The 25,275-nt window shown below is 50.5% G+C and overlaps 6 protein-coding genes across 14 annotated transcripts in view; 4 read left to right on the top strand and 2 right to left on the bottom strand.

Moving 5' to 3' along the window:
• Positions 1–8,117, top strand: part of LOC1271263 (ets DNA-binding protein pokkuri) — a 49,072-nt gene extending 40,955 nt beyond the window's left edge. For 6 of the 7 annotated variants that reach the window (XM_061654622.1, XM_061654629.1, XM_061654625.1 and 3 more), the window contains exons 4-7: positions 1,593–3,197; positions 3,632–3,902; positions 3,984–4,568; positions 4,649–8,117. In XM_061654622.1, coding sequence (XP_061510606.1) covers positions 1,850–3,197; positions 3,632–3,902; positions 3,984–4,568; positions 4,649–5,189 — 2,745 coding nt within the window. In that variant the 5' untranslated portion in view covers positions 1,593–1,849 and the 3' untranslated portion in view covers positions 5,190–8,117. The remainder of the gene's footprint in view (positions 1–1,592; positions 3,198–3,631; positions 3,903–3,983; positions 4,569–4,648) is intronic. The other variant, XM_061654630.1, reaches the window with a different exon arrangement.
• Positions 8,118–9,161: 1,044 nt separating this feature from the next.
• Positions 9,162–11,155, top strand: LOC133392825 (uncharacterized). 2 transcript variants are annotated; one of them, XM_061654651.1, is made up of 5 exons: positions 9,162–9,321; positions 9,764–9,954; positions 10,038–10,388; positions 10,456–10,545; positions 10,618–11,155. In XM_061654651.1, exons 2-5 carry the CDS (start codon positions 9,766–9,768, stop codon positions 10,990–10,992), a joined length of 1,005 nt encoding a protein of 334 aa, XP_061510635.1. In that variant the 5' UTR covers positions 9,162–9,321; positions 9,764–9,765; the 3' UTR covers positions 10,993–11,155. The 2 variants fall into 2 exon arrangements, with proteins under 2 accessions (XP_061510635.1, XP_061510634.1); XM_061654650.1 differs by having other exon boundaries at positions 9,166–9,321; positions 10,456–11,155.
• LOC4578202 (uncharacterized) lies at positions 11,020–12,765 on the bottom strand. 2 transcript variants are annotated; one of them, XM_061654649.1, is made up of 5 exons: positions 12,590–12,765; positions 12,217–12,392; positions 11,749–12,141; positions 11,575–11,673; positions 11,020–11,502 (listed from the first exon to the last, which is right to left on the bottom strand). In XM_061654649.1, exons 2-5 carry the CDS (start codon positions 12,388–12,390, stop codon positions 11,101–11,103), a joined length of 1,068 nt encoding a protein of 355 aa, XP_061510633.1. In that variant the 5' UTR covers positions 12,391–12,392; positions 12,590–12,765; the 3' UTR covers positions 11,020–11,100. The 2 variants fall into 2 exon arrangements, with proteins under 2 accessions (XP_061510633.1, XP_061510632.1); XM_061654648.1 differs by having other exon boundaries at positions 11,020–11,673; positions 12,590–12,750.
• Positions 12,766–12,972: 207 nt separating this feature from the next.
• Positions 12,973–16,172, bottom strand: LOC133392823 (zinc finger protein 345-like). Its single transcript, XM_061654631.1, has 2 exons — positions 15,717–16,172; positions 12,973–15,651 (listed from the first exon to the last, which is right to left on the bottom strand). Exons 1-2 carry the CDS (start codon positions 15,959–15,961, stop codon positions 13,518–13,520), a joined length of 2,379 nt encoding a protein of 792 aa, XP_061510615.1. The 5' UTR covers positions 15,962–16,172; the 3' UTR covers positions 12,973–13,517.
• Positions 16,173–16,297: 125 nt separating this feature from the next.
• LOC1271254 (ubiquitin carboxyl-terminal hydrolase 14) lies at positions 16,298–25,271 on the top strand. Its single transcript, XM_061654642.1, has 8 exons — positions 16,298–16,492; positions 16,867–17,042; positions 17,114–17,218; positions 17,299–17,693; positions 17,782–17,938; positions 18,036–18,101; positions 24,277–24,571; positions 24,645–25,271. The coding sequence occupies exons 1-8, from the start codon at positions 16,477–16,479 to the stop codon at positions 24,977–24,979; spliced, it is 1,545 nt and encodes a 514-aa protein (XP_061510626.1). The 5' UTR covers positions 16,298–16,476; the 3' UTR covers positions 24,980–25,271.
• On the top strand, positions 18,759–23,658 carry LOC133392824 (transcriptional repressor protein YY1). The gene has a single exon (XM_061654643.1). The coding sequence runs from the start codon at positions 20,510–20,512 to the stop codon at positions 22,037–22,039; it is 1,530 nt and encodes a 509-aa protein (XP_061510627.1). The 5' UTR covers positions 18,759–20,509; the 3' UTR covers positions 22,040–23,658.
• Positions 25,272–25,275: the final 4 nt, after the last annotated feature.

Genomic DNA, 25,275 nt, shown 5'->3' with positions numbered 1-25,275 from the left:
CTGAGACAGATCTTGCCCAAGAGAGTCGTCAGAGTCAAGTGTGTGTGTTGAAATGTTACAAAATCTCTCAAAACCGGAGGAAACACGCTCCGAGGGGTATGAGTGTCCATTTTCCTGGTGCGTGTTCAATATTACCTCTTTCTTCCCCGTGCCACACCTTTTCTCCTCTTACACAAAGAAGGGAAGAGTGTTTAAAAAGCAATGATGTGAAAAATAATTAGCGACCTCCCAAACCAACTCCCCCCGTGTCCCTTCAGTGGCCAAGAGAAATAAAACGATCCCAGAAGATCGCTTAAACTCTACGGCTACGACTCTCAATGTGTGTAAGCGCCGCCGAGGTCACTCTCCCGGGCGCTGTTGTTGTGTGATGCGCGCTGGGAAGGATGGCCGGTTTGCACAGGAAATGGGATGGACAGGAGCAAAAGACCACAAGAGAGAACGCGCAGCATAAACCATCATCATCATCATCACCATCGCCGTTGTGTGTCCGCGTTCCATGTCTCTCTCTCTTTCTTTCGCGGTGTTGTTGTTGTCTGCTTGCCCGTGCGACCTCTTTTTCCTGCCTCTACATGTGGCTACACACGCGCAGCACAATCCTCCTCCTCCCTGGATGCTGCGGTCTGAACCCGCCCCCCCCCCCCCCCCACACGCACGGGGAGGGAACCCTTTTTCTTTCTTCAGTCTGAGAAAAAAGGCGAGACGAACGACGAAGAAAGAGAAACACCACCAACCTTTGAAAGAAGCAGGCATGGAGAAATATTTTTATACATATCATAAAAAAAATCAATTTCCGCTGAAAACCTGAACTAGCGGATGTTATTTGAATACATTCTCTTCTTCTCACGTTCTTTGCGCGCGCTTTGTACCTCTCAACCGTCGTCGTCTTCGTCGTCGTCTCCGCTGATGCCCCCTCCTTCGTCCCTTTTTTTCGTAGGTCCGCTGGGCAAACCATTCTCGCCTCCTGCTCCTCTGACTCCTCTCTCTCTCGTGATCTTCCGAGTTTGATCATCGCCGGATCTTCTTCCCATCGGGTTTTGTTGTCGGGAGTCGGGAGGTGCTTTTTTTACCTTCACTTCTGTTCCAACCTGTGTTGTCTATCTGCTGGTGTGTCTCGGGGTGGTGGGTTCGGGAAGACTTTCCGACTTCGATCTCGCCCTGCCCGTGTTTGCCAAGAAGAAAGAACGACGGCGCGAAAAAGAAACGTAACTAATAGTACGGTGGTACGGTGACTGGGCTGTGCTTCTCTCTGCCCTAGTGGTGATGGATTCTCGCTATCTTTCACCTTTCAATTCTCTCGCCCCTTCGTTGATGTGTGTGTTTTTATGTGTAAGGTGGAATAGGATATTCAGCAGCATCCAGACTCGGGGGAAAATACGTTATGCAAAGCTCTTCAACATAAAACGTTCGGCTAGACATGTATATATGTATGTTGGAAAACATCTCCTGTTTCGTCTAATGACGTATTGCCTCTTAAAATCGATGATCCTAACATACGATCATGTAGAACATTAGAGCTAAGAATTGATTTGACCTTTTCTTCCATATACACACACCGAAACTAATCGATCCGTTTCTATCTTTTCCACTTGCAGATAAAAATCATCCAATCTGGCTCCAACGTGCGTCCTGCTGTCAGTAGCAAACGCAAAAGCACCACCACCACCATTAAAACAAGAACGCCAGCACGATTGCCACCATCGGTCGTGATCAGCAGCAGGCCAGCAGCAGCAGCGTAGTGGTGTCCGGGTGTTGTCAGCCGGAGGAGAAGGAGATCGAACGCAGCAGCAGCAGCAGCGCCCCGCAATCATCGTCCAACAGCGCTGCCGCCGCCGCCCTCTTTGCCGCAGCCATGAAGCTACTACCGATCCCGCTCTCCCCACTCAACGCGCCGCCGCCCCTGGGGCTGTGGAATTCAGAGCTACTATGGCGCTACCCGCCCGCCCCGCCCAGCCCGCTGGCCGACCTGAAGACACAGCTCCCGCCCCAGCTCAACACAGACCCGCGCATCTGGGGCCGCGATGAGGTGGTCGTCTTTCTGCGCTTCTGCGAGCGCGAGTTCGACCTGCCCAAGTTCGATCTCGACCTGTTCCAGATGAACGGCAAGGCGCTGTGCGTGCTGACCAAGAACGATCTGGCCGAGCGCAGCCCGGGCGCCGGCGACGTCCTGCACAACGTGCTGCAGATGCTGATCCGCGACGCCCAGACGCTGCACCGCCATCTGCCGAGCAGTCCGGTCACGCCGACCGGCCGCTACCCGCTGTCGCCCCACAGCCACCCGCCCACGCCGAACTGGAGTGCACTGGCCCCGCCGGACAGCCCGTTCTTTCACAGCTCGCACCTGCAGCAGTTTATGGCGGCGTCGAACTCGGTCACACTCAGCCCAGCGCCGTCGATCGATTCGCAGGCCGGCAGTCCACCCTCGCAGAGCCACGGCGAGCAGAACGTGTTCCAGCAGCAGCAGCAGCAGCAACAGCAGCAGCACCACCATCAGCAGCAACCCCCCAAGTCGTCCTCCGGTGCGGGCTCATCGTCCTCCTCTTCCACGTCCTCGTCGACCAATGGAAGCGGTGGCAATGGGAGCAGCGCTAACGGAGGAGCAGCCGGGCCGGCCACCAACGGCACCAACGGGCTGATCAGCAGCAGCAGCAGCAGCACCACTAGCAGCGTCGCCAGCAGCACCAGCAGCAGCGTCAGCAATCAGTCCGACTCGGACGAAGAGCACGCGACGGTGGGCAATGGTACGGCCGCCACTTCGACGACCGGCCCCGGCTCGTCCAACGGCAACGGGTACCATCCGCTGCCCCTGTCGCATCCGGACAGCAAGCTGCCACTGATCGCCACCCATCCACCCCAGCAGAGCCCCCCGCTCACGCCGATCTCGAAGGAAACGCAGCATCTCGGCCAGCTGCAGCTGCTCGACACGAAAACGCTCCAGTATCCGGTATCGTCCCTGCTGAACGGTTCGTCCGGCAACGGCGGCAGCAATGGGGGCAGCTCGCGCGAACGTGAACCCTCGTCCTCGAGTGCGGCAGCCACCGCTGCGGCCGTGGCCGCGGCCGTGCTCGGCCTCAAGGGAGCCGCCTCGAACGGTGGCGGTTCGTCCGGCTCGTCCGGGTCCGGCTCAGCGCCCAGCACGCCCGGCGCGTTCCTGCCCGTTAAGCGCGAGTTCTTCCCCGACAGTCCGGAACCCAATACGAGTAAGTTTGCTCCTTCTTTTCTGGTCCTTTTTGTGCTTTTCCCTCTTCGCCCCATGTTTTACCCCATTTCTCTGGTGTACGGTGCTACGCAAGAACACTACCTTACAGGCACGCACACTACACTATACTCTCTCTCTATCTCTATCTCTCGCTCAAGTGGATAGCAAGGATGCCATGGTGTCCCTCTGTCCACTTGAGACCATAACTATCCCCTTCCCCTTTTCTATCTCCCTTTCACAATTAATTTCACATTAAAAAACATACAAAAACCGGGAATATATACTCACCCATTGTTTTTTTACCACCATTATCGCACACACACACACCACCCAACCCAACCTAAACCAACCAACCAAACACACACACAAACACAAACCAACCCCAACACCCTTGGTTTCCCCCCACACCCGTCCCGCCCATTGTCACACGTCCAGTTTCGTCCGGTTCGCTTTCAGACGGCCGCCTGCTGTGGGACTTCTTGCAGCAGCTGCTGAACGATCCGAGCCAGCGGTACAGCAGCTACATCGCGTGGAAGTGCCGCGACACGGGCGTGTTCAAGATCGTCGACCCGGCCGGGCTGGCCAAGCTGTGGGGCAAGCAGAAGAACCACCTGTCGATGAACTACGACAAGATGTCGCGCGCGCTGCGCTACTACTATCGCGTCAACATACTCCGGAAGGTGCAGGGTGAGCGGCACTGCTACCAGTAAGTATTCTTCTGTTTTTTTAATCTTTTGCCCCCGGCTGTGCAGTACTAAAGCGGCACTTCTTCTCCCACTTCCCACAGATTCCTCCGCAATCCGACGGAGCTGAAGAGCATCAAGAACATCTCGCTGCTGCGCCAAACGATGGCCGCTAGCCAGGCGGCCGCAGCAGCCGCCGCCGCTCAATCGAACGGCAACGGTGGTGGCGGTGCCAGCGAGCGCAACGGCGACCGGGGAGCGTCCTCGGTCGTCGGCAACGGTTCGGCCAGCAACGGTGGCAGCAGCAACAACCCGCTAATGTCGCTGCTCCCGAACGGAGCGAACATTCACCATCTGGCTGCGGCGGCTGCGGCCGCTGCCGCCTCCCAGAACGGACCGCTCTCGCCATCGTCCTCGTCCCCGTCCTCATCGCCATCGGCCCTGCACCATCACCATCATCATCTGCAGCAGCAGCATCAGGCGGCCGCCGCGGCCGCCGCTGCAGCCGCCGCTATCCATTCGCACCATCTCGCAGTACAAAATGGGGCCGCCGGGGGAGCGGGCGGTGGGCCGCACCAGCGCAACATCAAGATGGAAACCGACCTGGACGACCTCAAGCCGACCGATCTCAGCACGAACGATCGCAAGTTTAGCTACGGATCGCCTGTCAACGGAACGGACTGCTACCCGTGAGTGTCTTTTTTGTAGAAAATTCACTTTTTTGGTTGTGAATTTGTCATTTTAATCGCTTCTTTATGGTCATTTGCAGACTGATTCGCAATGCCAACGGACTGACAACGATTCAACTGCTGAGGCAGCAGCAACAGCAGCAACAGTCGGAAGCTGGTTCGCCTCCGTCCTCGCCAACGCCCCTGTCGATCAACTCGCAGTCGCTGCACACGATCAGCAGCAACCTGCACCATCTGCACCAGCAGCAGCTTCAGGCGCAGGCAGCGGCTGCGGCAGCGATTGCGGCAGCGGCCGAAGCCCGCCACCAGCAGGACGCCGCGGAGCAGCAGCAGGACCATCCCCTTCACCACCAGTCGTCGTCGTCGTCGTCGCATCACCAGCACCAACACCACCACCCGGCACGGAACGGTAGCCGAAGCAGTAGCACGAGCGGTGCGAGCGACCATGACCACCGGGAACCGCACGATCGCGACCGTGATACGCCCTCGCCCGCCAACAGTGAGTCGTCCGCGCACCAGCAGCAGTCGCAGCAGCATCACCACAGCATGCACGTGAAAAGCGACGACGACAGCATGATGCCGACGGATCTGAGCAAATCCGAGCCGATGTACTACAAGTAAGCAGAGGAGGGGAGCGCTCAAAAGGAGGTGGTGTGTCGGGAGAAAACGGCGAGGAGGGGAACGCCCAGCAGCAGCAGCAACAACGACGGCGGCGGCAGCGCATCAACAGCATATGATCTCAACAGTACAAGCCCCCCACTACTACTACCCACTACTACAGCAGGATCATCTGCCAGGTGTGTCAATTTGAAGCAATACAGAGAGAGAGAAGGAAGGAGAATATCCAGGTCTGTGTGCCATCGCGCGCGTTTTTCGTGTGTCCGCCGCTGTGTTTCGACCACACACCATGCGCTGATGCTGCCCCTCTGCGGTGTGTCCCCTCCGGCGGCGACCATTTACCACCGTGTTTTTTTTTTAAATAGTTGTGTTAACCATTGAACGTACTGAGCTTCCCCCTGTTCTTCCTTCCCTTTCCCTTTTATCCGCCCCATGGCGTACATCCGCTTAACAATTGACAAACGGCGAAGCTGTTAGAATTCGAAATTAGGATTAGAACAACAAAGAGAGTGCATGTTGACTGAGTAGCGCGAGTGAGAGAGAGAGAGAGAGAGAGAGAGAGAGAGAGAGAGAGAGTGAGCGAGAGCGTGCGAAAATAGAGACAGAGAGAGAGAGACGGTTTAGGTTGTATCTTGTACAGTTTACACACGATCATAAGGAGCTGAAAATTGATCATTAGAAAAGAAGGGCACCGTGTCACTAATCACCCGCGGGAGAAAGCTTTCTGAGCGACAGAAGAAGAAAAGGAAGAAACCCTTACTTATATGTGCCAATCTGATTTTTGTTCTACGTTTTGTTTTTAAATCACTATTCAGAGTTTAAGAAGCGGGTTGTGGGAAAGCGAAGAAGCAACAAAAAGGAAAAACAAACCGACAAAGTGCTAAACAAAACTAAAAGGGGTTGAAAAATGAAGTTTGAAATTTTAGAGCTCTGTATCACACGACTATTCTACACACTCACTCACAAACACATAGAAGGGAAGCAATTATGCATATAAAACAAACTAGTGATTAACGCCTGTATATTGAACTCGATGTTTGTTTGTTTTTTTTTTATATACTCGTTTTTAAAAAGAGCACCTTTTGTGTTTTCTCCCTCCCCTTCCCCAATTATTAGGAGCACACACACACATACGCGCACACATGCACACTCATGCACCATTCGCACACACACACACACAACTCACCTTTGTACAGATAGTTTAATTTTTGGTAGCGTCAATTGTTAGGTTTAAGCTAAGAGTTAAGAAGAAGCGAGTTAATCTGTTACGGCCAATCGTAATCCCCGAGAACACGAGACAACCGGACGATGATGATGATGATCACACCTTACTGATATTTTATGACACACGAGGACGCCACAATCGTGCTTCTGCTGGTTCGAATTTATGACGTAAAAGGAAAAAAAGAGTACAAGAAAAAAGAGATTGTTGTGGGCGAGGTTTCGTTACGCGGACATGTACCACAAAAAAACTCACACGAGAGAGAGAGGAGATCCCCATCCCCCGTTTTGCTACGTGTGCGTGTGTGTGCTGTGTGTGAGATGTGTGTGTGTGTGTGTGTGTGTGTAGTTACTCAATTAGGACTCAAAGGCCGCGAATATGTAGTTGTAATTATTGTAATACTGTTTTGTTTTTTTTTTTTGGGTGGAAAAACTTAGTTAAGACGATTTTTTTATTGTTTTTCGTTTAGTTTCATTCGCCCCCTCCCAATTCACTATTAAGTGTATGTGTGCGTGTGTCTGTGTGTGTGTGTGTGTGTGTGTGTATGCGTACAGTAGTAGAGGAAGTGTTGGGGCAGTGTAAAGGCCACAAGCGCATAGGTTTAATGTACCTTTAACAAACAAAACAAAACAAAATACTTCCCTCCTGGTATACCAATCGGTTCTTCCAATTGGTATACCACACTTTTCCAATTGGCTTCCATTAGGCAGAATAGGATTAAAAAAAAACAAACACACCCCACTTCCCCGTACACACATCTCGATGATATAAGATTGATAAATATGTGATGAGTTAGGGAGAGAAAGAGAGAGAGAGAGAGAGAGAGAGAGAGAGAGAGAGAGAGAGAGAGAGAGAGAGAGAGAGAGAGAGAGAGAGAGAGAGAGCGCGCGTACCAAGTGCACGATAAAGGTGTACTAAAAAAGGATTATAGGGATACTAGAGGCAAAAGATTAACGATCAATGCGTGTTTGTTTGTGAGAAAGAGAGTGAGAGAAAGAGTTTATTGCGTGCGTGTGTGTGTGTGTGGGGTGTTTGGTTGTGGGTGGGTGGGTTATTCGCAGGATTTGCAAAGTGAGTGAAGGTTGCTTTCCCTTTATATACGTTTTCCTTCTTCTAGATAGAGGAGTGTGGAGGATTTAGCTTTTAAAGTGAGATGAAAGCAAATAAGCACAGAGCGAGAGAGAATGATGAAACGATCGAAAAGTTTTGTTAGGCGCGGGTAGGAAAATCAATCCATCGATCGACATCCATTCTTTTGCCGGAAAGCAGGAAAAGGCCTACTTTGATCGGTCGATCGAAGGAGGTGTTGCAGTTTTCTCGTCCTCCGCGACAAAACGGGGGAGGTGGGTGGATTTTCCCGCATTAGGTTCTTCCCGTTTCATTAGTTTCTTCAGTTAGTTAATGTGCGAAATAGCTTAGGTAGGGAGAGCGAGTTGAGTGAGTTGAGTGAGTGATCGACGAGAGGCTGCAGCGTGGCTTTAGGATAATGGCGATCGACACGCATCGCAACGCAAACGAAATCTTCCTTAAATACTGTGTGTGTGTGTTTTTTTGTCTTTAAGTTTTCATATTGTGTACATTTTCCCCTCCTCTTACCACCCCTTTTCTCTCACACATCCGCGATAGGTTATGGAACATAGTTGTCTTCTTTTTCTTATTATTTTGTAAATATAGTGAACCACAACGCTTTAGTTAAATGGAAATGTAAATCGGGCACTCGTGTTTTTTTCTTTTCATTTTTTTATCGATAAACTTATGTGTTCAAATATCACAAGAATCGGCTAATACAACCCTCACTCTTCTTCCCCCGCAAATCGTTAGTGCACGCCGTCTCACCGATGTGTCGTCCCTTTCCAAATGATGGGAGACTACTAGTGTTAAGTAGAGTTTATTGGATCGTTTTGTCGTTTCTAAGTGTATAAAAAAATGATTGAATTTATTTGTACGACACAAATGTACAGCTCGGTACATGAGATAAGCGCAAATAATAAAAAGGAAAAATGGATTACACACCTTACATTGTGAGCAATAATTTGGCTTGGGTAGTGAGAAAAGACGTTACCGGGGTTTCCATGATTTAAGGGAAATGTTTAAAAAAAAAACATGTTTTCTATTTTACAGCAAAAAATGAGAATTTTGTGACATTTTAAACTATATTTTTAATCAAATATTCGATTTGTGCCCCTTACTTCTATGACCACCTGCACGGGTAGGTAATGCATACCATTATAATGGAGTTTGGTTTCGGTTAAGTCGTTAATTTCGTGATGATATATTTAAAAATGCATAAACTTATATCCATAGATTCTATTCAAAATGTTGTTTAGATTTAAATATTCTTCTTAAGAGTGATTGAGCTTTAAATGCCTGACCTGATCATCAGGATGACATGGCGGTTTATGAGTGTCAGTTATACTATTTATTGTGCATCAAATATATGTAACTACCAAAACCATACATCACACAGTTGAAACATAAAAAGAAGTATTTTATCATAGAACCATACAGTAAGTTGAAATAATAAATTTTTCCACCAATAAAAATGATAATTCCCGTTTAAAACGTATGACCTACCCAGGTAGGTGGTTATATAAGTAAAGGGGTAGTGTTGGTTATAGAAACGAAGGTTAAAACAGTGCAAACAACAATCATTCCAAGCCAATTTCATTCCAGAACAGCTATCTGTTCCGCGAAATAAAACTTAACGGTCAATTTAAATCGCCACACTACCGTCGCTCTATATACCTTGGCACGTGCTGTGCTGTCATGCGCCCGCAGACGCGCTTGGATTTGTTTTCGTTTTGGAATACATTCTATCCTCTACAGTTTATTGTGCTTTACCACTCGTAATGTTACTTTTCTTGTGAAATTAGTAAAATTACGCCAGCTGCGAACGAATTACACTCATTACAGGTAGGTACAGCAGACCCGTCCGTTGCGTATAGCGGCTGTTGAATTGAACGCATCCCGATGGGTTTTGTGTTGTTTACACTTTTCCCTTATATCGCACCTAGCTTTACCTACGACGCAGCAGATAATTTGGCAGTAAAAGTGTTATTTCTTGTAATTAAACACATTGCGTGCCGTTTTTTCGTACTTTTTCGCTGAACTAATTTGAATTTGAGTTTGCCGCGCACCGGTTGGAACGGTTGTGTTGGCCTTCGCTCCAGCCATCTCAACACGGGAATGATTGCGATCCACTCCATCCGGATCCGGATTCGCACAGTTCCACCAAAACACAGGCCGGAACAGTTGCACATGGATCACGTTCCGACCGTTTTTTTTGGACATAAAATTATATTTTTTTATTTTAAATTTTAAATCCTTGCTGTTCTCTTTTTCTCCACCTTTTCAGCTATGCCAAATACCCTCAAATCCAATGCCATCGTGTGGCACCACTTCAGCAAAGATCCGCAGGAGAAACGGGGCAAATGTTTGCACTGCGGCCAGCTGATAAGTTACGAAAAGTCGACCCTATCGAACCTGCGCCGACATTTGTATAGGAAACATGAGGAAGTGTTGCGACAAGAGCGTGATACGGATACGGTATAGGGACTGGAGAAGGTTCCCTTTCCAGCGCACTTTTTTCTAACCATCTTTTTCTTTTGTTTTTCCCCTACCCGAAACAGTTCGAGAGCGTACCGGTACACTATGTGTGGGAACACTTTATCAAACAGCCGGAGGAAAAGGCCAAATGCGTTTACTGCTACTCCGTGCTGGGCTGCCCGAAGAACGTGGTGGGCAATCTAATACGCCACCTAAAGTCGCGCCATCCCTCGCTGGTGCTGGAGCAGGAACGCGGGCAGGAGGCACTGTTTGAGGAAGTGTCCCGCACCCAATACCATGCCGAATCGATCGAGGATTCGTTAGGCACCAGCACTTCGCTGCAAGAGCTGGAGCTCGAACTGGATGCTGATCTCTTCTCGGCCGAGGTGCACCAGATCGATGGGACCAATCTGCCTTCATCGGTTAAGATTGAGGTAAAACTGGATGGCATAGAGAGTCGGTTCGGGAGAAAAAGATATATGATTTTGGTTATCTTTCCAGCTCGTGCATCCAGATACCGAATCCTGTCCCGATGACGCAGATCAGGAAGTGATCGAGGAGGAGATTATAAACGAATCACAGCAGGATGTGGTAAGATCGGGGTCGCAACAACTTTGTGCGCAACACTGTTCTGAACTTCGCTTGTATCACCCACCCCGGCAGGAGATCAATTGTGAGGATATGGATGCTTCTAGCCAGTACGAGGAGCATGTTCACCACCCAGAGGAAACGCTTTCCTCCCAGACGATGGAAGAATCGATCGTACGCACCAGCATGTTGCAAGGGGAAAGCAAGGAGCTGGAGCTGAGCGAATCCCCGCGGAGGCAGGACAACTTCTTCTCCATCGGTATGAAAGACATCAGCATGAAGACGGCCATCTACGCCACGAACGTTGCCATGGAGCTGGAGTGTTTGCCGCTGCGGCAGCGGATCTTTGCGCAAAAGCTCATCGCGGATGTGATGTTTCACGCCAAGCTGGACAACCTGACGGAGTACGCGATGATACTGGGGAAGGTCAATCGGCCGTTCGACGTTTAACAGGGCGTGTAGTGTAGTGACAATCTCTTTTAAGTCATATTTTACATAGTCTATTTAGTTTGTACATATTAAATTATAAAACAAAGTTATTTTAATAGAAAAAATCGCTCATTCGCGTTCGAACGTTCCAACGCGCACGATCACCAGCGAGTTTTCATCTAAATTGTCCAACTTTGCATTGAACAGTATGTCCGATACAAGCTTTTGCGCTATTATTCGCTGCTGCGCCGCCAGGCTTTCCATCTCGAGCGCTGTATGGACGGCGAAAGTGGCCACTTTGGTGTTAATATGTTTCATGCTGGAGCTTATCAGGCAACCGGCACTAGCTTTCCGCTCTTCATCCTCCGTTGCGGTTGGGTCGGCCGGGCCGGGGTGTGCCGTGCCCTCCGGGCCCATGATCTGTCCTATCACCGTCTCTTCTATTACCTCCGACAGGTCGTCCTCCTGTCCGAGCTCGTGGTGGTGGTGGTGGTGGTGCATCATGGCCGCTTCTTCATCGTACTGGGTTATCTGAACAATTAATGTAAGTACAATTAATGAGCTTGAAATGACCCATTTTGCGCATCCCAAAAAGCCCCATACCCGGCTTGACTGGTGATGGTGGTGATGGTGTATGCTGCCCTCGATCAGTTCATGATCCGGATCGTCATTCGAGGTTGGTTCCGGATTTAGGTCAACGATCTGCGAAATTAAAAACGTATTCTCTATTTAGTCTCACCAAGCGACTTACTCCAAATACCGCACCACCGCACCTACCTCCAGCTTGATCGGTTCCGTTAGTCCATCGTTTTTCACCGGCTGCAGTTCAATCAACCCACCGCCACACTCCATTTCCCCGTCCGACTCGTTGCCCGACACGCAACCACCCGCAGCGTACTGGCTACGCTCTTCGTCGCTATGCACCGGAAACACCCCCGGCTCCTCCTCCTCCCCCTCCTCCTCGTACACCTCCTCGTACTCCTCCTCGAACTGGGCCGCGCTGCTTTGCTGCTCCTCCAGCAGTATCTTGACGTGTTTGTTTTGCATGTGCCGGCCCAGGCTGGACGTCGTGTACTTGTACGTGAGCACCGTACCGCAGTGCCGGCATTTGGCCCGCTTTTCGGGCTCCTTGCTGAAGTGTTTCCACATTGCATTGTGTAGTGTCTTTTGCTGTGAGAACGAGTGAGGGAAAGGAAGGATGAATAAAGGGCTGGGACAAAAGGGTCCGCGGGCCCGACTGCTTACACGTGGTGCGACTTCATGGCGTCTGGAAGGATGCTTCCTCAGGATGTGCCTGCGCAGATTGGAGTACGTTGACTTTTCCACCGACATTAGCTGATTGCAGAGGGCGCATTTGGCTGTTTTCCCCGTTGGGTCTCTGGTAAAGAAGGACCACAGGTTGGAACGTGGACCGGACATGGCTGAGAAAAACAAATGTTATTAAACAATATTAATTTCATTCCACCATTTCGGTAGCATGTAACGGTTTTTGGTTGTTCTATTTATAAATGTTTTGCCACCGGAACGGATCCATTCGTTCTTCGTCCGGTCCGGGAATCAGTTTGTTTTGTATCTGTTTACGGTTGGGGTTTTTTTTTTTGTATATATTTCCTCTTACTTTTGCAGTTGTTTGTAGTGATGAGACCGTTTGAAAGAAGTTACACGCTCTTTGCTCGCTACATAAGCTGCAATCAGCACGAAATGCACTAATTATCACAACTAAATTAGCACGAAATGAAGCAAATTGTTGCAAAACTGGAAAGTTGTTTACAAACAGGATCGGATGCGTTTGACAGATGGCATCTCTTTGCTGCACACAAGGTTAATAGAGGTTTCGTTCGAGATATAGTGATGGTCGGGTGGTTGGGCTCTGTCGGAATCGATTCCGTTCCGACGGTGCCTCGGAGAGGTTGTACTCGTTCCAACGCTTTGCACCGATTGCCCGGAATTGAAGCTGCTTTGGAATGTCCGAATTCGTATATATGTTTATTTATGAGAGCATTTTTCAGGTTTTACTTTTTATTCTTTACTTTCAGGCTCAATCTATTCTTGCAATCGAGATGTCTCTACTGCTAAGGAAATCCGGTCTACTTTGCAACTAAACTATATCGCTAATAATTGTGATTTGGAGTCGATTCAAGCCAGTCGTTCTCGATATCCAAAACCCTAGCGGGAAATGGATCAAGTTGGATAATTTGGCAGTTTAAAAAAAATATTTCAGTGTATTTGCTATGAAAAATTAATTATAGATATTGAAAACAATAGTTCAGCCAGCGGAAAGATAATTCAATGAAAATAGATTAAAATAAATCACTTCGTTCGATTATCTATAAGAAAATTCCTTATGTTTTGGCAAACATTTCAATTTTTGAAGCGTATTTTGAAGAATTCATCTGGGTATTTAGGAGACTGCCCTACTGGAATGGTTTTTCCAATTAGACTTCTAAAATAACAAGCACATTTCAAAGAGCAATCGAGTAGAAGAATCGAATAAGCCTGTTTATCTCCATTAGGCATAGTCCTCTCGTATACACCAACAGCACAGCTCACAGCTTGCCCTTACAGCCGCCCCGCCGGTGCACCCGCAGCGGATAACCATCGATGAAGTCCTTCCCACAGTCCGGACACACGAACGGCCTCTCGCCCCTGTGCCGCCGCTCGTGTATCGTCAGCTGGCGCTTCCGCACGAACGTTGCGTCGCAGTACGCGCACGGATGGGGCCGTTCCTGCGTGTGGACCGACATCTCGTGCCGGCGCCGATCGCCCACCGTCCCGTACCGCTTGTCGCACCCCTCCATCCGGCACTGGAACCGCTTCTCGCCCGTATGCGACACCATGTGGTTGGTGAGCGTGGCGCGGGTTTTAAACATTTTCCCGCACACCTCGCACGGAATGGTGGCCGTCCCGTGCTTCAGCAGCTTGTGGCGGGTCAGATGCTCCTTACGGTTGAACTTCCCCCCGCACAGCTCGCACGAGTACTGTCCGGGCGTGTGGCAGAGTCGGTGCGAGGCGAGCGTTTTCTTCGACGCAAACGTTTTGTCGCAGTGTTCGCACGCGAAGGGTCGTTCGCCGGTGTGTGCCGCCCGCTCGTGCGCGGCCAGATCGGTGCGAGTTCGCTTGCGCACACCACACACGGAGCAGACGTACGCTTGGCGATTGCTTTGCAGTGCGGTAGTTCGGTGGGCGTGCAGCGCGGACGCACTTTTAAATATTACACCGCAGTTGGTGCATTCGTGACAATGTTCCGGATTTATCACCTTGCTAATGCGGCCCGCTTCAGCCTTCTGGTCCGCTAACGTTTGCCGGTGTTCCGCTTGGATGTGTTGCTGCAACGCTTCCGGGTGGGGGAATGGTTTGCCACATCCCTTGAAGCAACAGTACTGTAACCGGCATCCCTTCTTCAAGCTGTTTTGCAGCGGCTTCAGCTCGATTGCCGCCGGCAGCCCCGTTTCCCGATGAATGCCACTGTACAGGTGCAGCTCCATGCGTCTCGGGTTGTACGTTTGAAAGTCGCACTGCTTGCAGTAGTGCTGCCTAACGTCCACCGTGTACTGGAGATGTTCGTTCAGCCGCTCCTTACTCCTAAATCTTCGACCACACGCATCGCAACCGTAGGGTAGATTGCTCGCCGCATCGTGCGCACTCGAGCGATGCGCAAGCTGCACGTGCTCAAGCCGTGTTTCGCTCCGATCGAAATACTTCTTGCAGCAGCAGCAACGTTCCCCGGGCAGTTCGATCGATGTGTACCGATCGACGATACTATCCCGCGGCAGTTTAAAATAGTTCGCGTGCTGTTCCGACATGAGCATGTGCGATATCATGCGCGTGGCCGAGTCAAGCAGCACGTGGCACAGTTGGCATTGGTAAAACTGGCGCTGCTCTCGCAAACGCTTGTGGGAGATGTAGACCAGCCATAGCTTAAACTGTTTGCCACAGTACTCACAAACGTACCGGGCGGTAGGGTCGGGTTGACTCTTCGCATCCGCGCTACATTCTCGCAAATGCTCGCTGAGCTCTTCTTTGGAGGGGAAAAAATCCGTACAGCAGCAGCAACGGTGATGGCGCAATTCCACGATGGAGTATCCCTGTTCCACTGAGAGTGTGTGTAAATTGGGCTCCGAAATACGACACATTGCTCGCTGTAGATTCGTTGTTTGTGATTGCTGGGGCGAGTTTTCGGACGTTTGTTGCTCCCACTCCTCATCGTACTGCTCTTCGGTAGTACCATCATCTAAATCCATCTCGACGTCAACGGTCGATTCTTCGCTTGGAATCATTTCTATCGTCAGTTCTTCCTCGCTGGAGCTAGATTCTGACAGTAGGTAGACCTCTTTTGTATCGCATTCGTTTTCTCCGGTATCAATCTCTATCTCAAGCTGCTGGAGAGAAGATGCTTCTTCTGCAAGTTCTTCCACCATTTCGAGACATTCTGCAGATTCGCTTTCCGTTTGTCCATCGATATTTTCTTGAGAAGCGTTACACTCGTCATCGCTATGGTCTGACTGCACGCGCTCATTGCTCGATGCTTGTCCATTGTCTTCTCCAAGTAAATCGGGGACTTCACTGGCGACCGATGTCTGTACCATTTCTTCATCTCCATTATCCACCTCAGGCGGTTCTTTGGAGTGAGGTGCATCTGCCGTTTCTGCTTTACATTCAACCTTAACATCCGCTTTGGATCTACGAAGCAAAAAACATCGTATTTAAAGAACTTTAACCAGCACCAAAATTGTTATTTCCCTTACCCTAACAGCTCCTCGCACAGCCAATCGTTCGTCCGGATGCACTGCTGCCGAAGCTCGTACGCCACCTTCAACCGATCCAAGCAATCGAGGCAAATGTTTTGCGGCAAACGCCGATCGCCCGTCACGGAGATGCCGGTGAGGGACAGAATCATCTCCTCGATGGAAACATCGTCCTGCTTTAGCCGCACCGAGATCAGATCGTCGTTGTCCGGTTTGTAACATATTCGACAGTGCTTGGGAGGCATTTTGAAGCGACAGCGAGCGAAACGAAACAAACTCCAACCGCTAGGCACGCGCACCGTTTTGTTGTTGTTTACCAAGTGAGCCCAATGAGTTGGTCGGAAAAGAGAAAGGCGCGCTTACACGGAGCAGCATGTTGACGTTTTGTGGCAGGGCTGCTTTCACTTTATGATACGGTATTTTAGCTTAAATTTTCCAGTTGTGAACTAAATTGCAGTCCAACTATTGTGTCAAAAAATTTTAACATAAAAAGGGATAATTTAATTCCAGTTTCGCTATTGTTTGCACACTTTTCCCATTTTCGCAACGCAAATTTGGATTTCGCTCTGCAAATGTCAACCTGCGCCAATTGGTGCACCGTGTAGCCGGACCTGCAGCCTGCCTAGCCTTTGTGTCATCATAAAACCAGTTTGCTGTCGTCGGATCAAAGTAATTCGGTTGGGTTTGTTTGCAAAACTCTGTGCTCAACTTTTGTCGCCCAAATTTTTTCACACCTGCCAGCGGGAAAACGTTAGGAAAAATGCCTTCATTTACGGGTGAGTGTGTCCCGCCCGGGGGTTGCTGCCGCCGAGCCGTCCAAAAACCTTCCGAAGCCGACTTTCAGCCCGAAAGGTCCTATCTGCCTTTCGACGGATGACAGTTCACGCAATTGAGGTTATGGTGGTGATAAACTCGGGAAAACAGTTAAAATAAATAAATAGCAGTTTTAGAACGAGCTTGTGCTCACATAAAATCATCGCGAAATGTAAATCTGCGACGGAAAAATCGCTTCCCAAGGGGTTTTCGCTTGCCCCGTTGGGTGGCCTTCGCCCATTGTCTTTGTTGGCCGTGTGTGCGGACAACGAAAACAACCATGATTAAGCATGTTTGGCTGAGCTGGGATGCTGTGCTTTTCTTTGTTTGTTTGCAGTGAACGTGAAATGGGGAAAGGAAAGCTTCAAAAACATTGAGGTCAACACGGACGAGGAGCCGATGCTGTTCAAAGCCCAGCTGTTCGCCCTGACCGGTGTCCAGCCGGACCGACAAAAGGTGCTCTGCAAAGGCATTAGCCTGAAGGATGAGGAGTGGAACATGCCGATCAAGAATGTACGACGTAGAGTTGAGTGCTGAACCCCTGACCATGCTCCTAACCTGCCGACTGCACTTTACACTTTTAGGGCGCCACGCTGCTGCTGCTCGGCACAAAGGAAGAAGTGCCCCAGGAGCCGGTGGAAAAGCCGAAATTCATAGAGGACATGAACGAGAACGAGCTAGCGACGGCCGTAAGTGAATCTGGCGCAGGGCATGAAGTGAGGTTTAGGTTTTGTTATATTTGGTTTCCTTTCTTCACACACACACACAGTTCGATACTCCGGCCGGTTTAGTGAATCTGGGCAACACGTGCTACATGAACGCAACGCTGCAGTGTCTCCGATCGGTGCGCGAGCTGCGCGAAGCGCTGAAGGAATACAAGGAGGAGGCGGGCGGTGCGTCGGGGCTGGCGGGGCTCGCCTCCCCGCAGGCCATTACCATGTCGATGAAGAACCTGTTCGAGGACATGGAGCGCCGGAACGATTCGATCACGCCGGTCCTGTTTCTGCAGCGGTTGCACATCGCGTTCCCGAACTTTTCGCAGACGGGCGAGAACGGCACGTACCGGCAGCAGGACGCGAACGAGTGCTGGTCCGAGCTGCTGAAGATGCTACAGCAGAAGCTGCCGGCCCAGAAGCTTGCCCCCGAGCAGAGCGTGAAGCACAGGTAGGAGGCGCGCTGCAGGAACTTGAACGGGAGGAGGGAGGGAGCGGATGTTCACACCAACTTTTCGGGGTTTTTTTGCCATTTCCAGCTCGTTCATCGATCAATGGTTCGGCGGCACGTTCGACGTGGAGATGAAGTGTACCGAGGCGGAGGATGAGCCGGCGAGCAAATCGAAAGAAAACTTCCTGCAGCTCAGCTGCTTCATTTCCACCGAGGTGAAATACATGCACTCCGGATTGCGATTGGTAGGTGTTGTCGGTCGGCCAAGGTTTTAACACGTTCGTAATAATTTCAAAGTGTATTTACCGAATGTCGATGCATTTTGTTGCGATTTAATTGCAGAGACTGAAGGAACAGCTGACTAAAATGTCTCCCTCCCTCGGGCGTGATGCTGTTTATTCGAAAACGGTAAGTGATTTTTTTTTATCATGCCATATACAAATTTAAATAGTATGAAAAACTGCTCGAAAAACTCAAATGTTGAAGCATACGCGTTTTTCTTTGCGGTTGTTTTCGCCATCAAAAGAAGAGAAAAAAAACAATCTCATTCACTGTCAAGCATACACACTCACACATACGTACCGGAGCGCATATTCCGCATTTGTATGCAAACAAACAAAACATGCGTCCCCTTTCGTGTTTTTTTTTTCTTGTTCACCCCTCAGGGGGCGGAACGGGGGAAAACCCCCCTTCGTGATCCGGCGTATTGAAATTACGGTACGCGAATCTATGTGCAGCATGACTAGCACATTCGCACTGAGTGTCAGTGTTGGGCCGCCTTCGATTGGGCACGGCTCGTAACATAATTATCGCAATTTATGCGCTCAAAATTGTAGAAAAACAATGACCTCACGACGTTGGGCCCGTAGGAGGTGTATTTTCAAAACATGAAGCCATATTGAATTCGAACATGAGTTCGTACCGCGTCCGCCATATTGAATTCGAAGTGTGGGACGTCGCGGGTAGAGCGAGACATGCAGAGGTAGCCCAATTTGTTGTGCTCGTTGCGTGTAATGTGGTGGAACTTTGTCGCAAATTCGCGCTATTGTGCCACAAATAAATAAATATTTTAGTTTTGTGAATTTTTGTAAGAAAATCAGCTAAATAAAGCACGTTTTAAAGTGCAATGTTGCCTATTAAAATAACAAAAAACACTGCCGCCAATCGTTCGTGCAGTTTCGAACATCGTACGATGCCGTCCCGCTCTAGCGCCCGACTGGCCGGGCGAAACCGCGTCTGAGGGGGCATTTTCGCCCGAGCGAGCGAACAGACGCACTCATTTTTTCCCTGTCTTCTCGCGAGGAACAAATTCTACCCCGTCGTGTGTGCGGCAGCCATCTTTATTTTGGAAACGTGAATATTTGTCAGCATTCACGGGCTTAGCACAGGCAATTTGCGGATCGTCGGAAGCGTGTTTCGTGTCGGCGAGTGGCAAATCGAACGGTAAACGGTGCGAAAGTGGTCAGAGGTGGTGTGCCGTGGGACAATCGCTCGCCTGCGGAAGCACACCCCGCTGCGTGAAAAGCCAAGCGGAACGGATCGAAATAGCAAAAAAAAGCAAGCGAAGAAGTGTTCTCGTTGGTGTGCGGTGGTGTGCGTGCGCCTATTCATCTCGACGAGCAGAGGGAAACACTGCACAGCACAGCTGCAGGCAGGCAGGCAGGGCAGCATTAGCAGAGAACGGCAAAGAAGGAAATGCGCCAATGTTTGTTTCGCGTGCTGCATCCAAGTTCGCTATTTTGATACGCCACAAGCGGATGGTTCGTGTGTCGATCGGAACAATTCACGGTATGCGGAGTAGCATCGGACAGTTGAAAGGATTCCCCCTGGCTCTCGTTGCGGAGCTTTAAACGTACAACTGGGGATTCTTCACACAAACACACACATACGTACGCATTTACACACAAGCGACGAAACGGAAAGTGTGTTGTGTTGTAGTGTGCGGTGCGGCATATCGTTCTAACGCAGTGAAATAAAGCAGTAGAGGCGCATTCGGTGAAAAGCTCAACATTCTTCTCCCCCCGTTTTGTGCATTCACAACAACCTGCAAGCGGCAGCGGCGGCGCATCGCTCACGAATCCTCTCGGGGCACCATCTAGAACGAATCCGGAGGAAGCGCGCGACGTGTGTGAGGATGTTGTCATCGGGCGCATCGGAAGAACTAAAAATAATTCTTTAAACGCCGGCGGCCCAACCAGGAATAGAACTTGTGTGTTTTCTTTTTTCCCTTCATCGCCCGCATGCTGAAATAGTGGCGTTTTGTTGGGACATCAAAGTGAGTGTGTGTGTGTGTTGGAGCAAACCGAAAAGGACGAACCACCACTACACAAGCAGCAAAGGATCACACGCATACAAACGCAGCACACACACTCGTCGGTGCACACAAAGGAAAACCTCCGCACGGTCAGCAGCTGTCGTCGCTTGCCTCCCCACCATCAGGCTCTTCGTCACCCTGCCAGGAGCGCATTGTGTGCGTGCGTGTGTGCGCGTGTGTGGCAAAAGAATAAAGGATTAAAGCCACACCACACCAACCACCGCTTTTGTTTATTGTGCGCGTGTGTGCGTGCGTACGTGCGAGTTCATGCCGTTCCGCCGTTGTGTGTGCTAGTGTGTGCGTGCGTGCGTACGAAGGACTCTGTGGTACCTTCGAACAAAAGGGTCCAGCTCGAAGGAGGCGATATAGCAAGGCCACTCCGAGGGGGTGCCACGCGGGCGTGTGTGTGTGCGTGTGAAGCTGGAGTGCGGTGCACCGGTTTACGGGCCGGGCTTACGACGGGAAAGTGCAGTGGTACGTCGACCCACTGGAGGAGCTACTGATGATGTCCTCCCATCATCATCTGCATCACTCGCACCATCATCAGCACGATAACATCATGTCTGAGGTGGAGGTGCCGGACGCGAACATCGTGGAGGAGGTGGACGGCAGTGCCGGGTTCGGGGCGGAGATCGACTACGACCAGTACGGCGGGGTGGACGGCCACTACGAGGAGGTGACGTGCGAGACGGAAGACTCGCAGGGGGGGCTGATGGGGCACCATCACCATCACCATCACCATCATCACCATCATCTCGGGCACCCGGGGGACGACGATGAGGAGATACTGCAGCACGAGCCGGACATTGGGCAGGCGGTGCACGAGGAGGTGCTGGATTCGTCCGGCGATGCGCTGTGCGTGTACGGTGACATCAATCTGGAGAACGAAATCTACATCGAGTCGGCGACGACCACGCCGGGCCCGTCGTCCCGCAAGCGCAAATCGCTCAAGCAGTCGCGCAGCGGCGGCGGTATGATGAACCGCATCCGGGCGAACGATGGCAACGTGCACCATCACAGCAGCGGCAGCCACCATCATCACGGGCTGACGGCGGTGGAGCAGCTGGACGTGAATCACAAGCGGCGCCGGTGGGAGCAGAAGCAGGTGCAGATCAAAACGATGGAGGGCGAGTTCAGCGTGACGATGTGGGCGTCCGGCACGGACGACGACGACGGCTCGAACCCGGAGATCGACCCGGACTACACGGAGTACATGACGGGCAAGAAGATCACGCCGGACAGCTGCGACAGCATGCCGGGCATCGATCTGTCCGACCCGAAGCAGCTGAGCGAGTTCACCCGCCCGTCCCACAAATCGAAAGGCGGCAGTGGGGGCATCGGCAGTGTCAAGCTGTCCTCCAGCGCATCCAGCTTGCTGCTGGCGGCGTCCCCGGACGGCCCCGGCATGATACTCGGTGGCGACGGTGGCAGCACCGGGGGCGGCGGCGGCGGTGGCGGACGGTCATCGTCGGACGTGTCCGATCGCAACATTGCCTGCCCGCACAAGGGCTGCACGAAGATGTTCCGGGACAACTCGGCGATGCGCAAGCACCTGCACACGCACGGGCCGCGGGTGCACGTGTGCGCCGAGTGCGGCAAATCGTTCGTGGAGAGCTCGAAGCTGAAGCGCCACCAGCTGGTGCACACGGGCGAGAAACCATTCCAGTGTACGTTCGAGGGCTGCGGCAAGCGGTTCTCGCTCGACTTCAACCTGCGGACGCACGTGCGGATACACACCGGCGACCGGCCGTACGTCTGCCCGTTCGACGGCTGCAACAAGAAGTTCGCCCAGTCGACCAACCTCAAATCTCACATTCTGACGCACGCGAAGGCGAAGCGCAACAGCAGCAGTGGCAGCAGCGGTGGCGGGGGCAGCAGCAGCCGACACCAGAGCGTGGCACAGGCGGCCGCCGCCTCCTCGCCGCATCATTCGGGCGCGGGCAACACCATCCTGCCGCCGCAAGCCTTCGTCAAGATGGAATCGGTCGAGATTGACAACGATGCGTCGCAGTACATTCTCTACACGGATTAAACGCCGGGTGGAAGAGAAGAGTGCACTTGAGCGGAGAAGGAGAGGGAGGTTGTGGTGCACAGTCGCGTTTGTTGATGCACACGCACGTTTTGCCATTTATTGTGTTTGATAAGCGCTCGGCGCGCGCTAGGACATGCTAGAGAGAGAGAGAGAATACAGTCGAATTTGACCGAGGACACGCGAAAGAGACGGCAAAAGTGGTAACAAAACAATTGTGATAGAAGGGTATTGAGGATCACAACCAGTAGCCAGTAGCGAAGAAAACAAATATCGCCCCATGATCGATCATTCACTCGAAGAGGATAACAAGAAAGCGGTTGCAAAATCCTTAAGCTTTCAATGCGCATTGCGTTGCGCACACCAACACACGCACGCATCATCATCCTCTAGTAGGCGCGTGCATGTATGCGTTTGATGCTAGCACGCAGCTACTTTCAGTTTGTGAAAAGGAGCGGGAGAGGGGTTTGGTTCATTATCTATCCTCGGACAGTTTAAGTGCTGTTTTTTTTGTGTGTGTGCAACTAATTCCCCCTCCGCAGGAGTATAGAGTACAAGGAAATAGAGAGATGTGCATTTCGTTGTGGTTGGGGGCACTCTTGGGAAATCCCAGAACTATTTGCACGCTACGCGGATGCCTTTGACGGCCGGCATCTTGGGGCAGGGTAGGCAAAGAGAGCAAGCGAGAGGAGCAAAGCGTGCGATACAGTCATTTTTAGTGTGTAAGGATAAGTCTCTTTCTTTTTTTTTAAGAATTCCAACTTTCCCTTGTACATACACAATCTTTATTCCTTACCAAACCTACCTACCTAACTACCTACCTCCCGCGCAACCCATTTGCGGGATAAAACGGAAAAGAACAAGGCAACAAACTACACTAGGCCGTGTGCGTGCAGTACAGGTACGAGCACAAATGTCCACAATATGCGCACCTTTCGCCTTGTGCGTTGTGCGAGATTCATCCTAGAGATCAAAGTAGCAGTAGGCAGACAGGCAGTTGTTGCCTAGCACTGTTGTCTCCATCGCGCCAGGCAAAGGGGGGAAGAGAAAAAGCAACCAGAGAAATAGCAAAACAAAAGAAAGAGAGAGAGAAAGCGAACCCCCCGATTATATTTAGATGTGCATGTGTATATTTGGGTAAGGTAAAAACTAACAAACAAAAGAAAAACCATCGATAAGAAACGAACCGTCGTACGTGCGTGGGGGAGGAAGAGAGCAAAAGCGAGGTGAAAGCAGGCATTCATTAAGAAAGATTTGTTTTATGTACAAAAAATATGAAAGCTAATGTATCCACGACACAGAACAGAATAGTATGATGAAGATGATGTGTGTACGTACGGTTTATTAGACGCAAAAAAGGGGAAGACAGATAGAACAGGGAAACACGAAAGTATGTACATAGCAAAACAAACACACAAACAAACAAACAAGCAGCAGAATCAGCCATCTAAGCAGAGGAGGTAGAGTCCTCACCGCATCTTCTTTCCGTGAAAAGTGCGAATGTGTATATTGTTTTTTTTGTTTTCTTTTGGTTTTACTATTCTTTAGTTAGTGCGCACACACAAAACGGTATACACACAAACACACCAACAAATAGGAGTTAATTTAAAAAAAAAAAGAAATTTCATTTTGCAATCAGACAATATAGGGATATAAGACACACGCATCCAGCGCGCCGCTACCTTTTGTAATCAGAACTCATTTCACCATCCTCATCGTAATCAACATCATCATTTAATGCATATTATCTATTGGAATGCAACAGCTTTTTTCGAATTTTTCCATCTATTATTACCATTTTTTTTTAAATAATTTTTGAAAATATGAACTCCCCATTCTTAAGCAAAAGCGTCGCGCCCTCTATATGTGTTTAAATTACGAACGTGTAATAATATTGAGAGTAGTTCAGCAGGTACGAAGCGGGCGGGGGTGGCCACAGGACACAGGAACTTGTGGTGTGATTGTATGGTTCTTTTTGCAGGAACGTTTCCTGATTGCGCTTTTGAATTATAGGGCACACCCCCTCCCAGAACAGAAGAGGGTTAAGTAAGAGGAAGCGAGAGAGAGTCTCCTAAAGGAAAGTCGGGTACTTTTCAGAAATAAAATTTTCAAGAAAAAAAACTTCCTTGTTGTTTGTAATTGGTTTCAATATTGTAGTACAATGTGCAGTGTACAAAACGATCCCGCTTGGAAGAATGATTCAAAATTAATCTAAACAAATGCCATTCGTTTTCTTCTAGTCGCTGATCAGCCGTCTGCCGGCCTACCTGACGGTCCAGTTCGTCCGGTTCCAGTACAAGGGCAAGGAGGGCATCAATGCGAAGGTGCTGAAGGACATCAAGTTCCCGATCGAGTTCGACGCGTACGAGCTGTGCACGCCCGAGCTGCAGGAAAAGCTGACCCCGATGCGCACCAAATTCAACGAGATCGCAAACGCGGAGGTCGAGCGTACGCTCAAGGGCAAGAACAAATCGAAGGCCGAGCTGGAAAATGAGAAACCCAAGACTGTTCCCCAACCGTACTGCTTCGAGGATGGTAATGCAATGAGCGAAGGGGAGCGTGTGGTGGCAGTTTTAAATACAGTTCTTTTGCTTCCATTTTTCCCCAGACCTGGGCAGTAACAACAGTGGATATTACACACTGCAGGCCGTGCTAACGCACCAGGGACGGTCGAGCTCGTCGGGGCATTATGTCGGCTGGGTGAGGCACAAGGACGATCAGTGGATTATGTTCAACGACGATCACGTGTCGCCGGTGGATCAGGAATCGATCCTGAAGCTGTCCGGCGGTGGCGACTGGCACTGCGCCTATGTGCTGCTGTACGGACCGAAGGTGCTGGAGCTGCCGGTGGAGTCGGAAGACAAGGAGGCCGGTGGCGACCAGCAGCAGTCGTCGCAGCAGGGAACGGGCGCCACCACGGGCGAAAAGATGTCGGTTGATTAATTTATATATTTTTTATTATTTTTGGAGCGGGAGCGAGAGCAAGTTTGTTTCGTCGGAGTTTGTGTGTGTAGATCATCATCAAAGATGCTTTGTGGAAAATTGTGAACAGATTTTCTTCGAAAAAGTATGGCTGGTGTGGTCTCCAGGTTTACAGAAGAGCGGTGTGGTACATTTTCCCGCGTGTTTCTGTTGCTTCTGCTACTGGCAACGGATCGAGCTAGCCGGTGGATGTCCTCAGTGATGTAATAAAATCGGTACTGAATCTTCACATGCACTCGCAGGTGGTAATTTACTGG

Source organism: Anopheles gambiae, chromosome 3 (genome assembly GCF_943734735.2).
Source record: "Anopheles gambiae chromosome 3, idAnoGambNW_F1_1, whole genome shotgun sequence".
Taxonomy (NCBI): Eukaryota; Metazoa; Arthropoda; class Insecta; order Diptera; family Culicidae; genus Anopheles; species Anopheles gambiae.
Note: the sequence above shows the minus strand (reverse complement) of the source record. Positions and strands in the feature narration are given on the sequence as shown.